The sequence below is a fragment of the Aotus nancymaae genome, unplaced genomic scaffold, assembly GCF_030222135.1.
Source record: "Aotus nancymaae isolate 86718 unplaced genomic scaffold, 86718_ANA_hifiasm-v0.15.2.pri h1tg000022l_1, whole genome shotgun sequence".
Lineage (NCBI taxonomy): Eukaryota > Metazoa > Chordata > Mammalia > Primates > Aotidae > Aotus > Aotus nancymaae.
Genome location: NW_026988435.1, coordinates 47,276,763 through 47,290,249, shown reverse-complemented (window position 1 = coordinate 47,290,249; position 13,487 = coordinate 47,276,763). Strand labels below are relative to the sequence as shown.

Sequence of the window (13,487 nt, the reverse complement as noted above, 5' to 3'; positions counted from 1 at the left end):
TGGTGGCCCCCTGCAGCCCTTGCTCCCTCTGCCTGCGGGTGTCGTTCTGTCCTGGCAGCCGCGGCCAGGCAGGCACAGGCTGTTTCCCGAGCGCTGACGAGCGCCGCTCATCCTGTGTTTCTGCCACTAGTGCTGTGCATTCAGCCCGGCCTGAGCGGGTTAGTGCGTTCAAGACCTCAGCTGCTGTCAGGGTTCCCAAGACCACTCTCAGGTTCAGCGATTTGCTGGAAGGACTTGCAGAGCTCAGGGGCCACTGAATTCACAGTTACGTGGGAGGATACAGATAAAAGTTGGCAACGGTAAAAGGCGCGCAGGAGGGAGACCAGGCTCCCAGTGTCTTCTCCCCACAGAGTGTGGGCGGCACTCCGTCCTCCCAGGGGTGACGTGTGGCCTCATGCATGGAACACCATTCCCGGGGAGGCTCTCGGGCCTTGGTGTCTACTGGGGGTCCGTCACAGAGGCGCAGCTGCAACACGTGGCTGACCTCAGTCTCCAGCCCTCCAGAGAGCAAGCTGAAAACTGTCCAGAGCCCCACTTCAGATCACACTGTGGGACTATCTGGTGTGACCTGAGGCCGCAGGAACAATGACACTGCCATCAGGTAGGACCTACCTGGGCTCAGAAGCCACCTCTCAGGAGCCGAGCCAGAGCCAAACTACTCTTTGGTGTGTGCAGGGTGTGGCCAGCCCAGGCCTGCTGGGTTACGCCTTTACTGCGCAAGGGATTTGCTAGGAGGAAGGAAACGCTGCACGCTCCTCCTGAAAGGAGCCTCCGCCCATAGCAGCCGTCAGAGTGTGGTCCAGAGGCCTCAGGGACGGAGGGACTGAGCTGGAGGAAGGTGATGGTTGCCACTGTACTTTACACAGCCACGTGCCCAGTTCTTCAGAGTGGACAGGGCCCTGGGTGGCTCACCCCACACTCAGCTCCGTTACTTATCACGGGACGCCCCAGGCCCTTCCTTACCGCGAGCCCTCAGTTTCCTCATCTGTGAAAGGGGCAGTGCTGCCCAGCTGGCAGGGCGTCGTGGGGTGTTGAGCTCGCCTGCTCAGCTAATTCAGAGAGCAGCCACCCTACAGGGCCGGATTACCCTCATCCGGACAGTGACCAACCTGTTGGCCATTCCAGGACAATCACCGCCATCTTCAAAATGGCACACGGGAAACCAAGCCACCTTTTTCCCCCTGCCCAGGGCTCTGCCAGCTGAGCAGACTCATGGTCCCTGCCCCTGCTGCTTAGGCCAAGGAGACACTCAGGGATTGGGGAAGAAAAGTGCCCGGAGGTCCCTGCTTTTGTAAGGTGGACATGGCTGAACCACGGGGTCCGTTGTGAGGTCAAGTGCACACAGCTGAACCACGGGGTCCGTCGTGAGGTCAAGGAGCCACGGGGTCTGTCATGAGGTCAAGTGCACGTGGCTGAACCACGGGGTTCGTCATGAGGTCAAGTGCACACGGCTGAACCATGGGGTCCGTCGTGAGGTCAAGTGCACACGGCTGAACCACGGGGTCCGTCGTGAGGTCAAGTGCACGTGGCTGAACCACGGGGTTCGTTGTGAGGTCTGCATCCCAGATCCAAGCTCAACCTCGTGGTGCCCCGTTGGGGCAAGAGTGAGACCCGTGATTCCCGCCATAGGTTTCCTGGGCTCTGGAGTGGGACCAGGACCCTGCAGGGACACAGGATGGAGGCAGGTGCCCTCCAAGTGTGTGCCCAGAGCTGGCCAGGCTGCTGGGACAGTGGCTCAGTGCCAGGCAGGGCCGGGGCCAGGCATCCATGGAGACCACCTATTGGTCAGGATGTCCCAGCCCCATGTCCCATCTGTAGGTGGCCGTGACGGTCCCCTCCTCACTAGCAGTAGCAGGTCCCAATCCTTTGCTATTTGTCATGGGAGCCGAGCTCCAGAGTGTGGTGTGGTGCCAGGGCAGGCACTGGAGGCAGGAACGGTGCACCCCATGCCCACTCCTGGGCCCTCCTTGGCCTTTCCTGATCGCCTTCGGGGTGGTCAAGGCAGCGAGCAGTGAGTGTGGACACAGGCTGCAGCCCCTCTGACTGTGTTTCTGCCCCGAATGCACAGCGGGCTCTGTTGGACAGGATGCAGGACGGCCCAGCTCCCCTCCCTCCCCTACCACCAAGCCAGAGATGGCCCCAGACTGGGACAGACAGCAGTGGGCAGTGGACAGTGGGGGCAGAGGAGGGTGGTGGCCAGGCTGTGACAGGCCCCGGGAGCACCATGGAAGGGACTGGGTCCTTTCAGGGGAGTCACGGGAGGGTCTGGGTGGGGAGGTGACCTGACCATCTGCTCCATGTTCCTGGAAGGTGAGGTGATGCCACAATCTTCCATGAGAGAAGCCAAGTGTGTGTGGGGGTGCGGGATGCCGGCTGGGGCCCTGGGCATCACAGGTGCCCTGGTCTGCCCACCCCAGGGGTCGCTGCACTGGCTGGAACTGGCCGGCCAGAGGCGATGTCACTGGGCTGTTTAACACCCATGGAGACTCAGTAGGGCGCCCAGAGCTGACTGCTTCCTGGTGACTTTACGATGATGCCCGCTCATGGGGCTATTTCTGCCTACTGCACCTGTGTGGTGGGATACTGGCCGACACTGGGGACCCGCACGTCCTCCCAAGGCAGTCATGTCGCCAGCGTGAAACCCTCGGGCAGGAACACTCGCACACAGGCCTGGGCAGCGCTACAGCTCAGGGCTGTGCTTTGCTTTTTTTATCCTCAGGATGCAACAGTAAATTTTTAACTTTTTATTTATTTTACTTTATGTTTTTGAGACAGAGTTTTGCTCTTGTTGCCCAGGCTGGAGTGTAGTGGTGTGATCTTGGCTCACTGCAATCTCCGCCTCCTGGTTCAAGCAATTCTCTGCCCCAGCCTCCCTAGTAGCTAGGGTTACAGGTGCCCGCCACTACCCCTGGCTAAGTTTTGTATTTTTAGTAGAGACAGGGTTTCAACATGTTGGCCAGGTTGGTCTCAAACTCCCAACCTCAGGTGATCCACCCGCCTTGGCCTCCCAAATGCTGGGATTACGGGCATAAGCCACTGCGCCTGGCCTGTTTTGTTTTTTTTGTTTGTTTTTTATTTTTTTGAGACAAGGTCTTGCACTGTCGCCCAGGCTGGAGTGCAATGGAACGATCTAGGCTCACTGCAGCCTCCACCTCCTGGGTTCACTCAATCCTCCTGCCTCAGCCTCCTGAGTAGCTGGGACTACAGGCCTATGACAACACACCAGGCTAATATTTGTATTTTTTGTGGAGATGGAGTCTCCCTGTGTTGCCCCGGCTGGGCCTGAACTCTTGGGCTCAGGCGATCTTCCCACATGGGCCTCCTGAGTGCTGGGATTCCAGGTGAGGCCCCAGGCAGCTCAGGGCTTTTTACCCACAAGGGCCTCTCACAGCACATCGCTGCCCACACACTCTGGGACCAAGTGAGAAGCTGTTGAGGATGATCCCAGCCGTTTTCCAGGCGCAGAAGTCCCCAGGGTGAGCCGTGCGTGGAGACGCCGTGGCGCCAGTCCTAGCTGTGCATGTCTGTCTTCTTGCCCGACAGAAACTCACCGAGATCATCCCCAAGTCAGCCGTCGGGGAGCTGTCTGAGGACTCCAGCAATGTGGTTCAGCTCATTAAGAACGCCTACAACGTGAGTCCGGCACTGCTCCGCTGGGACCCATGGGGCAGCCGGCAACCCCGCTATGCAGATCAGGAGGGTGGTGTGGGAGAAGAGCCCCGCCCCGTGGGCCGGCTGCAGCCTCTGGACCGGCCCTCACGCCTCCAGGACACCTTGACCTGGCACTTCCACGGGGAGCTCCGTGTCCTCTCTCGTTGATGGCGCGGGTGATGCACCCTGAAACCCTCGCTCAGGACCCCTTTGTTCTGGACTCTTCTCTGCTGGTCTCTATGGAGAAGGGGGGTGGACAGCTCTTGGGGCTGCAGACGGCGCACCTGGGGTGGGAGGAGGCCTCAGAAACCCCCACAGAGGATTTGAGCCCTAGGAAGACACTCTGGGGGTGGGATTCCTCATGCTCTGCACCCTGCTGGGCAAGCCCCAGAGAGGCTCTCACCCACGGAATTTCTTCTGGCGCGTGGCCCATCAAGCTGCACCCGAGACTCCCTGGTGGGGATGGGTAGCATAGGTGTGCACGGGGCACCCGCCGCTCAGGGTCCAGGCACCAGAGGTCCCGGACTGCTCTGGAAATCTACCCTGGCTGGGAGACACTCAGAGTTCTGACCTGGATCATTCTAGGCCAAAGGTCCTGCTGGCTCGAGGGACGTTAGAGCCTCCAACAAACGCTGGGTCATTGAGTTAAGCTAAAGACCCATGGAGGAGGTGCCGGTTTCTTCCCATAGCCTCCTGAGAGCTCCAGACCCCAGAGCAGGCCCTCCTGGGTGCCAGCCGCTGCCCGAGGTGCTTCTGTCTGTACAGAGAGGACATAGGTGATGCCACCTCTCTGGCCGCTCACCCGATGTCCCTAGGTCCCTGTCCCTCTGCCTCCTCTCTATTTCCATCTATCTCAGTCTCTGTCTCTCTGCCTCTCTGTCTCTGCTCCATCTCTGTCTCTGTTTCTGCCTCTCCCTGTTTCTCTCCATCTCTCTTATCCCTTGAACAATTTGTCCAGCTCCTGCCCTGTGCTAGGTCCTGGGGACTCAAGATCGAGAAGCAGCAGAAGCCCCCGTCCCCGGGCTCACACCCTGGATCCACACTGGTCCTTGTGGTGTGGTCAGGCTGTCTTGGGGGCAGGACCGTGGCCCTGGCAGCCCCGCCATCCTTGGGGGCGGGACCGTGGCCCTGGCAGCCCCGCCATCCTTGGGGGCGGGACCGTGGCCCTGGCAGCCCCGCCATCCTCGGCCCATCCTTCCGTGCTCTCCTTTGTGTCATTAGCTGACACTGGGGACTTGCAGAGAGAGAAGGGGAGACGTCTCAACTACCGGGCCAGGCAGGGCCAGGACAGCAGGAAGACTCTCCCCTGAGTGTGGCCACTCTCTGCCCACAGAAACTCTCCTCCAGGGTCTTCCTGGATCACAACGCCCTCCCCGACACCCTGAAAGTCACCTATGACTCCTTCTGCAGCAATGGAGTGACCCACAGGAACCAGCCCAGGGGGGACTGCGACCGCGTGCAGATCAACGTCCCGGTGAGCCTGTCCACGGGGGTCCCCATCCCAGCATGCCGAGGGGCTCCGGGAACAGCCAGAAGGAACCAGGGCTTCCCGGTGCCCGCCGCTCAGGGTGCAGGCACCAGAGGTCCCAGACTGCTCTGGAAATCTAGCCCTGGCTGAGAGATACTCTCAGAGTTCTGGCCTGGATCATTCTAGGCCAAAGTCCTGCTGGACCAGCACTCTGGCGGGGGCAGGGAGGGGCACACAGGCATCAGCGGCTGTCCACCAGCTGGTCCTGGTCTCCTTGCTGAGACCAGATGCTTCCTGGTGGAGGTGATGTACTGAACGTCGCTGAGAGGGTGCCAGGAGGGGGCTTCCACACGCCTTCGCCTGAGAGTCCTCCTCATCAACATGAAGCCTCACATCCCTGGGTCAGGCCAGTGTACACTGAGGGACCGAGTGAAGACGGCACCCCCTGGGAGCAGACGCCGGACGCACAGAACAGGCACAAACGGCGGCGAGCCCGGCTCGGGTTGCTTTTCATGATTCTTCAGTGTGTTTCATTTTGTTTTTTGACAGAACCATTAAGGTATGAGCCACACAGGGGATGAGGAATGGACCCTGAGTTCCTTCCCTAATCTTTTGGGTTTATTATCCAATCATTTGATTTTTTTTTTTTTTTTTTTTGCTAGCTGTGAACTAATATTCAGTAAGACACTTGCTTTTACTGCATTTTTTAATATGACTCTGGAATTCCTTCAAACATGTTTCTTCCTAAATGCTGCCTGTGGATTTTTTTTTTTGGAGATGGAGTCTCACTCTTTTTTTTTTTTTTTTTTTGAGACGGAGTTTCGCTCTTGATACCCAGGCTGGAGTGCACTGGTGCCATCTCGGCTCACTGCAACCTCAGCCTCCTGGGTTCAAGAGATTCTCCTGCCTCAGCCTCCCCAGTAGCTGGGATTACAGCATACACCATCACACCCAGCAAATTTTTGTATTTTTAGTAGAGACAGAGTTTCACCATGTTGGGTAGGCTGGTCTTGAACTCCTGATCTCAGGTGATCCGCCCACCTCAGCCTCCCAAAGTGCTGGGATTACAGGCTGAGCCACCGCGCCCAGTCTGCCCATGGATTTTCACCAGGACATTACCCTCATGCTGAGCGGTCCGAGTGGGAGTGTGCTCAGCTTTATCAGGGGTTGCCGCCTGCAAGTCACCTGTCTCTCCTAACGTGTAGCCCTGGAGATCCTGGTGTCGGCCGGAGCGGGAGTGAGGGCAGAGCACCTCCTTGGCGGCTGGCTTCAGTTTCTCAGATCTGAACATCAGCTATTCCCTGCTCCTGGCCGTCCCCTCCTCCCCACACTGACACCCCCCGAGGCCCCTGCAGAGGCCAGCAGGCGAGAGTCGGGAGTGGGGCTGTGATCCTGGCTGCCTCAGGCCCCCACCTGAGCCCTGTGCTGCCCTGCAGATCACTTTCCAGGTGAAGGTCACGGCCACAGAGTGCATCCCAGAGCAGTCGTTTGTCATCCGGGCACTGGGCTTCACGGACACGGTGACCGTGCGAGTCCTTCCCCAGTGTGAGTGTCGGTGCCGGGACCAGAGCAGGGATCGCGGCCTCTGCCATGGCAAGGGCTCCTTGGAGTGTGGCATCTGCAGGTGAGGTGGGCGCAGATTCCCATGAACCCTCCCCCACCCCACCCCACAGGGCAGGTGCGGCAGGTGACGTGGGCACAGGTCCCCATGAACCCTCCCCCACCCCACCCCACAGGGCAGGTGCGGCAGGTGAGGTGGGCACAGGTCCCCGTGAACCCTCCCCCACCCCACCCCACAGGGCAGGTGCGGCAGGTGAGGTGGGCACAGGTCCCCGTGAACCCTCCCCCACCCCACCCCACAGGGCAGGTGCGGCAGGTGACGTGGGCACAGGTCCCCATGAACCCTCCCCCACCCCACCCCACAGGGCAGGTGCGGCAGGTGAGGTGGGCACAGGTCCCCGTGAACCCTCCCCCACCCCACCCCACAGGGCAGGTGCGGCAGGTGAGGTGGGCACAGGTCCCCGTGAACCCTCCCCCACCCCACCCCACAGGGCAGGTGCAGCAGGCGAGGTGGGCACAGGTCCCCGTAAACCCTCCCCCACCCTGTGCAGCAAGTGTCCTGGGGGCCCCCTTCTGTAGGAGGTGGGGAGATCTGGGCTTGGAAACCAGAACCCCTCGGCAAGCCCTCACCTGTGCTACTGAGCCAGGGCACCAGTGATGCAGGCCTGTACTCCACACTCCGGCCATGGAGGACCCACGGCAGGGAACTGGTGGGCAGGAGAACCCCTCACCAGATGATGGAGATCCATCTCAGGGGCATAAGGAGTCCCCACTGGGCGTGCCCATGGCCTTGAGTGGGTCGCTTTCTCTGCCTGGCCTCTTTTGACCCCAGGAGCCGGCTTCCCTCTGACCTTGGGGACCCAGGACCACCAGACTGGGAGCCCTGGGGCATGGGTGGCCAGAGAGCCTCCCGGGACAGGTGACTGCTTCTGGCAGGCTGGGCCCCTAGGCCACCTCTTCAACGTGCACACCGCCTGCCAGGTGTGGGTGCCCCACCTCAGGGAGAAGCAGGTGACAGGTGGACCCAGCAGGGAGGTTTACACGGCACTGGCCAGGCGGCCTGCCCTGGGGCTGGATGGCCATCCCCCTTTCCTTGTCTGCCTGGCTGGAGCTGCTGGGCTGAGCTCTAGGGGCTCTGCCCCCTTTGCTCTGGCCACCTCCTCCCCTCTTCTGACCTCTGTGCCAGTCAATGCCCTGGTGGCAGTGCCCTTTCCCAGCTGCAGGCCCCTCCTGTCCCCACACCTCCTCCCATATCTCAGGACAATGATGGTCTCTGTGGCTGTCCCCGTGCCTCAGTGGCCACCCTGCCCCCTGTCCTGGGTGTGCAGCCCTGGGGCAGCCTCCCGACGGGACTGTGGGGGTAACTCAGAACACTCAGGTGGTGTCGGGGTGCCCTGCCACAGGTACTCAGATGCTCGGTCCTGCAGCTTCCTCCTCTGGGGAGCAGGAGAGCCCACGGCAGGGCCATCTCTGAGGATGCCTCAGGGTGTGTGCGGCTCCACTTCTGATAAAACCCCTGTCCCTGCGTCCTCCCACAACCCGGCCAGTCAGTGCACGAATGCAGGTAGCAGCTGGCAGGAGAGAGGGCAGGGTAGTGGCAGGTGGCAGTGCCAAGTCCCCACTGGCCACCGCGTGGGGCACAAAGGAGCAGACACCAGCCACGCACAGAGCACTGGTGTCCCAGCACGGGCCACGTGCATGGCCGCAACAGAGCCCCACAGTGAGTCGCCGAGCCACTGCACCTACAGGCCCAGGCCAGGGGTCTGCTTTCCCTTGGGACATCCTGGGGAGGGAGCCCAGGGCCCCGGCATGCTTTAAGCATATTTAGTACGTGGCAGGTGCTCAGTGGGCCTCTGAGGAACGCACAGAGTGCAGTGGGGGTGTTCTCCACCAAGGGCAAAAGGTGTGGAGGACGGGGCGGCTGTCCCATGTCACAGAGGGGCGTGGAGGATAGGGTGGCTGTCTCATGTCACGGAGGGGCGTGGAGGACAGGGTGGCTGTCTCATGTCACGGAGGGGCGTGGAGGACAGGGTGGCTGTCCCATGTCACGGAGGGGCGTGGAGGACAGGGTGGCTGTCCCATGTCACGGAGGGGCGTGGAGGACAGGGTGGCTGTCCCATGTCACGGAGGGGCGTGGAGGACAGGGTGGCTGTCCCATGTCACGGAGGGGCGTGGAGGACAGGGTGGCTGTCCCATGTCACGGAGGGGCGTGGAGGACAGGGTGGCTGTCCCATGTCACGGAGGGGCGTGGAGCACCGGGAGGCTGTCCCATGTTACGGAGGGGTGTGGAGGATGGGGCGGCTGTCCCATGTCACGGAGGGGCGTGGAGGATGGGGCGGCTGTCCCACGTCAAGGGTCCCACATCACGGAGAGGCCTGGAGGATCGGGAGACTGTCCCATGTCATGGAGGGGCATGGGAGGACAGGGCAGCTGTCCCACATCACAGAGGGGCCTGGAGGACAGGCAGCTGTCCCACGTCACGGGTCCCACATCACTGGAGGGAGCCTGACCGTGGGGTCCCTCCTGTCCCAGGTGTGACGCTGGCTACATTGGGAAAAACTGTGAGTGCCAGACGCAGGGCCGGAGCAGCCAGGAGCTGGAGGGAAGCTGCCGGAAGGACAACAGCTCGCTGGTGTGCTCGGGGCTGGGGGACTGCATCTGCGGGCAGTGCCTGTGCCACGCCAGCGACGTCCCCAGCAAGCAGATCTATGGGCAGTTCTGCGAGTGCGACACGGTCAGCTGTGAGCGCCACAATGGCCAGGTCTGCGGCGGCCCGGGTGAGCCTGCGTGTGGGTCCCCGCCGCGCAAAGGCCGTCCTGCTGCACAGACGCGGCGTGGGGGGTGCGTGCTAGACAGAACAGCGGGGGACAGACGGCACAAGTGTCCCTGCCGCTGGGAGTCAGCAGGAACTTGAACCACCCTGCACTGCGCCCTGCCGTGGTTCCTGTGTCCGTGAGGGCAAGGTGTCCTTGTGGGGAGGGCCCACAGGAGGGACAGTCACAGTCTCACTGAGATCCCATTCATGTGGGCCTGGGGAGGCTCAGACTGGCCAGGAGGTGGCCACATGGCTGGCAGGGGCAGGAAGGCCTGGCTGGTGGGCTGGTGCCTTTTGCTCAGGCACATCCCCCGGGCTGGAGGAGGCAGGCCGGCTGGAGGGAGCACCTGCAGGTAGGGTTTCGGGCGGGTCTCAGTCCCCATGCCAAGCAGGAGCTGAGCCGTGCGGGGCCCCTGCCGTCTTCCAGGGAGGGGGGTCTGCTTCTGCGGCCAGTGCCGCTGCCTCCCGGGCTTCGAGGGCTCAGCCTGCCAGTGCGAGAGGACCACCCAGGGCTGCCTGAACCAGAACCAGGTGGAGTGCAGCGGCCGCGGCCGGTGCCTTTGCAACGTGTGTGTGTGCGAGGGAGACTACCAGCCACCTCTGTGCCAGGAGTGCCCCGTCTGCTCCTCACCCTGTGGCAAATACATGTGAGTGCAGGTGGAGGGGGCAGGCCAGGCGGGGATCCCCAATCCCAGGACAGCCTCCCAACAGCTGGGCTCACTCCGGGGCCTCCAGTGAGCACCTCTGCCGCGCAGGGTTCTCTGCGCCTGCACCTTGACTAAGCGGCTCTCAGCGGCGCCGTGCCCCCATGCCCCTCCCAAGCACACCTGCCTCAGGCCCTGGGATCAGTCTTCCAGTTCACCCACTGCACCCTGCATCTGCCCCACTTGGACCCCTCCTTGGCCTAAGGGCACCTCAACCCCACCTGCCCCACCTGGTGGACACATAGCCAGGTGCAAGCCCCAATGCCTGAGCCCCGGCCCGCCCCGGCTCCCACGCTCACGCTCTGCTCCCCGTCCCCCTGCAGCTCCTGTGCCGAGTGCCTGAAGTTCGACAAGGGCCCCTTCGGGAAGAACTGCAGTGTGGCGTGTACGGGCCTGCAGCTGCAGGACAAGCCCGTGAAGGGCAAGGCCTGCAAGGAGAGGGACTCGGAGGGCTGCTGGGTGAGCTACATGCTGGAGCAGCAGGACGGGATGAATCAGTACCTCATCTACGTGGACGAGAACCGAGGTGAGGCTGCTGGGGCACGGCGGGGACCGGGCCCAGGGCAGGGGTATGGGTGACCAGGGCTCCGGCCACGAGGTCTTCACAGAGGCGAGTGCGCTGCGGAAGGAGGGTCTCCCCTCCAGCGCTGTGGGCCCAGCAGGGTGGGTGAGCCAGGCAGAATGCCCTCGGTGGCATCACAGGGAGGCCAGAGGCCAGTCCCCACCCCCAGCAGCCTCCCCTTCCCCTCCTCACCTGACCCCACATCTGGGCAGCGGCAGAAGGCCTGTTCCTGGGGGCACCGCTGCTCTGCACCAGGAAGGCCCACCAGCGTGCCACACTGCTGGCCTGGGCCATCTCCCACTGGACGGCTCAAGGCGCAAGGTCCCTGGGGGTGGCCTGAGGTCAGGCTGCCATGTGAGGCTCCCCTGAGGGGACTGGGAGATCCTGGTGCTCAGCTCTCAGCCCTGGAGGGGCCCAGGGGCACCAGGCACCGCCATCCCCAACACTCTGCCCGTCACCTGTTTGGCTCCAGTCAGAACCAGCCCTGTCCCACGGTGACCTTCACGATACTGACTCTGTCTTCTTGGTCTCGCATTCCACAGGCTCCTCAGAGGCAGAGGGGCTGGGGCTGGGGGCCGCTGGGGGACCCCATCAGGTCTGGCCAGTAGCCAGCCAGGACTCTCAGGACTGAGACCTGGAAGCTCCTTCCTCCCCAAGAGGGGACCTGGGGCAGGTGGCGGGGGGCTCTGAGCCTGTGGGTGACATGCCTGGAGCTCACAACACATGCGTGGGCCTGGGGCTGCAGACCCCCGCCTGCCAGGACCGGAACCCCTGCTGGCCACTGTGAGGGACATATTTGGGTCATGTCTGGTTTGTGCAATCCTGGCCAAGTCACTTCACCTTTGAGGACAACAGGCCTCTGTAAGAAAAGGCAGGATAGCAGGAGGGGGCACGGGGAGTGAGGATGTGGGGTCAGGATGGGAGGGGGTGGGGTGGGGAATGAGGGTGTGGGGTCAGGATGGGAGGAGGGGGCATGGGGAGAGAAGGTAGGGGGCCAGGATGGCAGGAGGGGGCACGGGGAAGGAGGGTGGGGGCCAGGCCAGGGACTACACTGAATGCTGGTGACTGTCCTGGGGTCAGCAGCCATAGGCCCAGCCCACTATGGCCCACAGACCCCATGCTCAGGAGGCGGGCACAGCTGCCGCGGGAACCAGGACCTTGCCCTGCTCATCCCGCTGGTGGCGTCACCTCCTGAGCTCAGGTCTCTGGTCCTGTCCTTGGTGACCATAAATCGCCTTTGTGGTGGGGGGAGGGAACTCCAGCAGGGACCCTCAGCCCTGTCCTGAATTCTGCTGGAGGAGGGTGGGTCCCTCGCACCGTCTCCTACGCCCAGTATTAGCGCTCTGCCCTGGCCCTGCCTTCTCCATGAGCAGGGGTGGTGGCAACAGCCCTTAGGTTTCATTTGGAACCACGGGGCCGGGCCAGGTTCTCACTGACCCTGGCCGTGGTGATGGACGGTGAGCCTGGGCCCCCAGGGAACCTCTGTCGTCTAAGTGCTGGGTTGTGCAATGACCTCAAGCCATGGGCACACATGGCCCAGCGAGATGGGGCTGGACTGATGCTCGGGTGCGCTGCTTCTCCCCTAGAATGCGTGGCGGGCCCTAACATCGCCGCCATCGTAGGGGGCACTGTGGTGGGCATTGTGCTGATCGGCGTCCTCCTGCTGGTCATCTGGAAGGCTCTGACCCACCTGAGTGACCTCCGGGAGTACAGGCGCTTTGAGAAGGAGAAACTCAAGTCCCAGTGGAACAACGTAAGTAGCCGTCTCTGCGGGTCCCGCTCGGAGGGGCGCATGCTTCCCATGCTCCGCGGACACCTGCATTTGGCCGTACCCCGGCCTCCCGTGTAGCTTGTCCTCTGAGCGTGTGCCACCGTGGGTGAGCTTGGCCACCGGTGCTGGGACCCTGGGAGGGCTGCCCCACTTCTAGCTCTTCCTCAAAGCCATCTTCCATGCGGGGCATGTCCTCAGGGAGAAAGATTCTGCTCTGAAAACCTCCCACACTCACAGTCCCTGTGTGCATTTCCCACCAGGATAATCCGCTTTTCAAGAGCGCCACCACGACGGTCATGAACCCCAAGTTTGCTGAGAGTTAGGAGCGCTTGGTGACGAAAACACCATTGGGACCCACCACGACTCCCCCATTATGTGGCCGAGACACGGCTTTCAACAGCTCTTGAGGATATCACCAATTAACCAGAAATCCACTGTTATTTTCTGCCCTCAAAATGGCAGCCATGGCCGGATGCTCACAAGGGCACATCAGAAGGGACAGCCCGGCTCTGACCTGCACAGTCTTTGCTTGGAGACTTGAGAAGGGAGGGCTTGAGGCTGGTGAGGTTAGGTGTGTGCTTCCTGTGCAAGTCAGGACAGCAGTCTAATTAAAGGTGGTGCCAATCTATTTACATTTAAACTTGTCAGGGTATAAAACGACATCCTATAAATTATACTGCTAATCAACCATATGTATGGAAAAAGAAAAAACTTCAATACAGGCTGTCCATGGAAACTGGGCACTGTGTCCGCTCTGTCCCCAGCTGGCAAGGTGGCGCTGTGCTGCCTGCTGCCCTCCACACACAGGCACACAGCCTGGCTTCAGACCAGGGGCAGGGTCTGCTTTCCCTTTTCCTGCCTTACCTGCTGGTCTGTACAGGGCCCTGCTCTGAGCCCCTGTCCCAAATCCTAGCTGCATTTCCAGAAATGTGGTGTGGTGGCCCCACCAAAGAGGT

General features: G+C 61.8%; 1 protein-coding gene across 6 annotated transcripts in view; it reads left to right on the top strand.

Moving 5' to 3' along the window:
- Positions 1 to 13,271, top strand: part of ITGB2 (integrin subunit beta 2) — a 45,651-nt gene extending 32,380 nt beyond the window's left edge. For all 6 annotated transcript variants that reach the window (XM_064380231.1, XM_064380227.1, XM_064380229.1 and 3 more), the window contains exons 9-16: positions 3,544 to 3,633; positions 4,985 to 5,125; positions 6,556 to 6,743; positions 9,212 to 9,456; positions 9,922 to 10,141; positions 10,522 to 10,724; positions 12,347 to 12,513; positions 12,792 to 13,271. In XM_064380231.1, coding sequence (XP_064236301.1) covers positions 3,544 to 3,633; positions 4,985 to 5,125; positions 6,556 to 6,743; positions 9,212 to 9,456; positions 9,922 to 10,141; positions 10,522 to 10,724; positions 12,347 to 12,513; positions 12,792 to 12,854 — 1,317 coding nt within the window. In that variant the 3' untranslated portion in view covers positions 12,855 to 13,271. The remainder of the gene's footprint in view (positions 1 to 3,543; positions 3,634 to 4,984; positions 5,126 to 6,555; positions 6,744 to 9,211; positions 9,457 to 9,921; positions 10,142 to 10,521; positions 10,725 to 12,346; positions 12,514 to 12,791) is intronic.
- Positions 13,272 to 13,487: the final 216 nt, after the last annotated feature.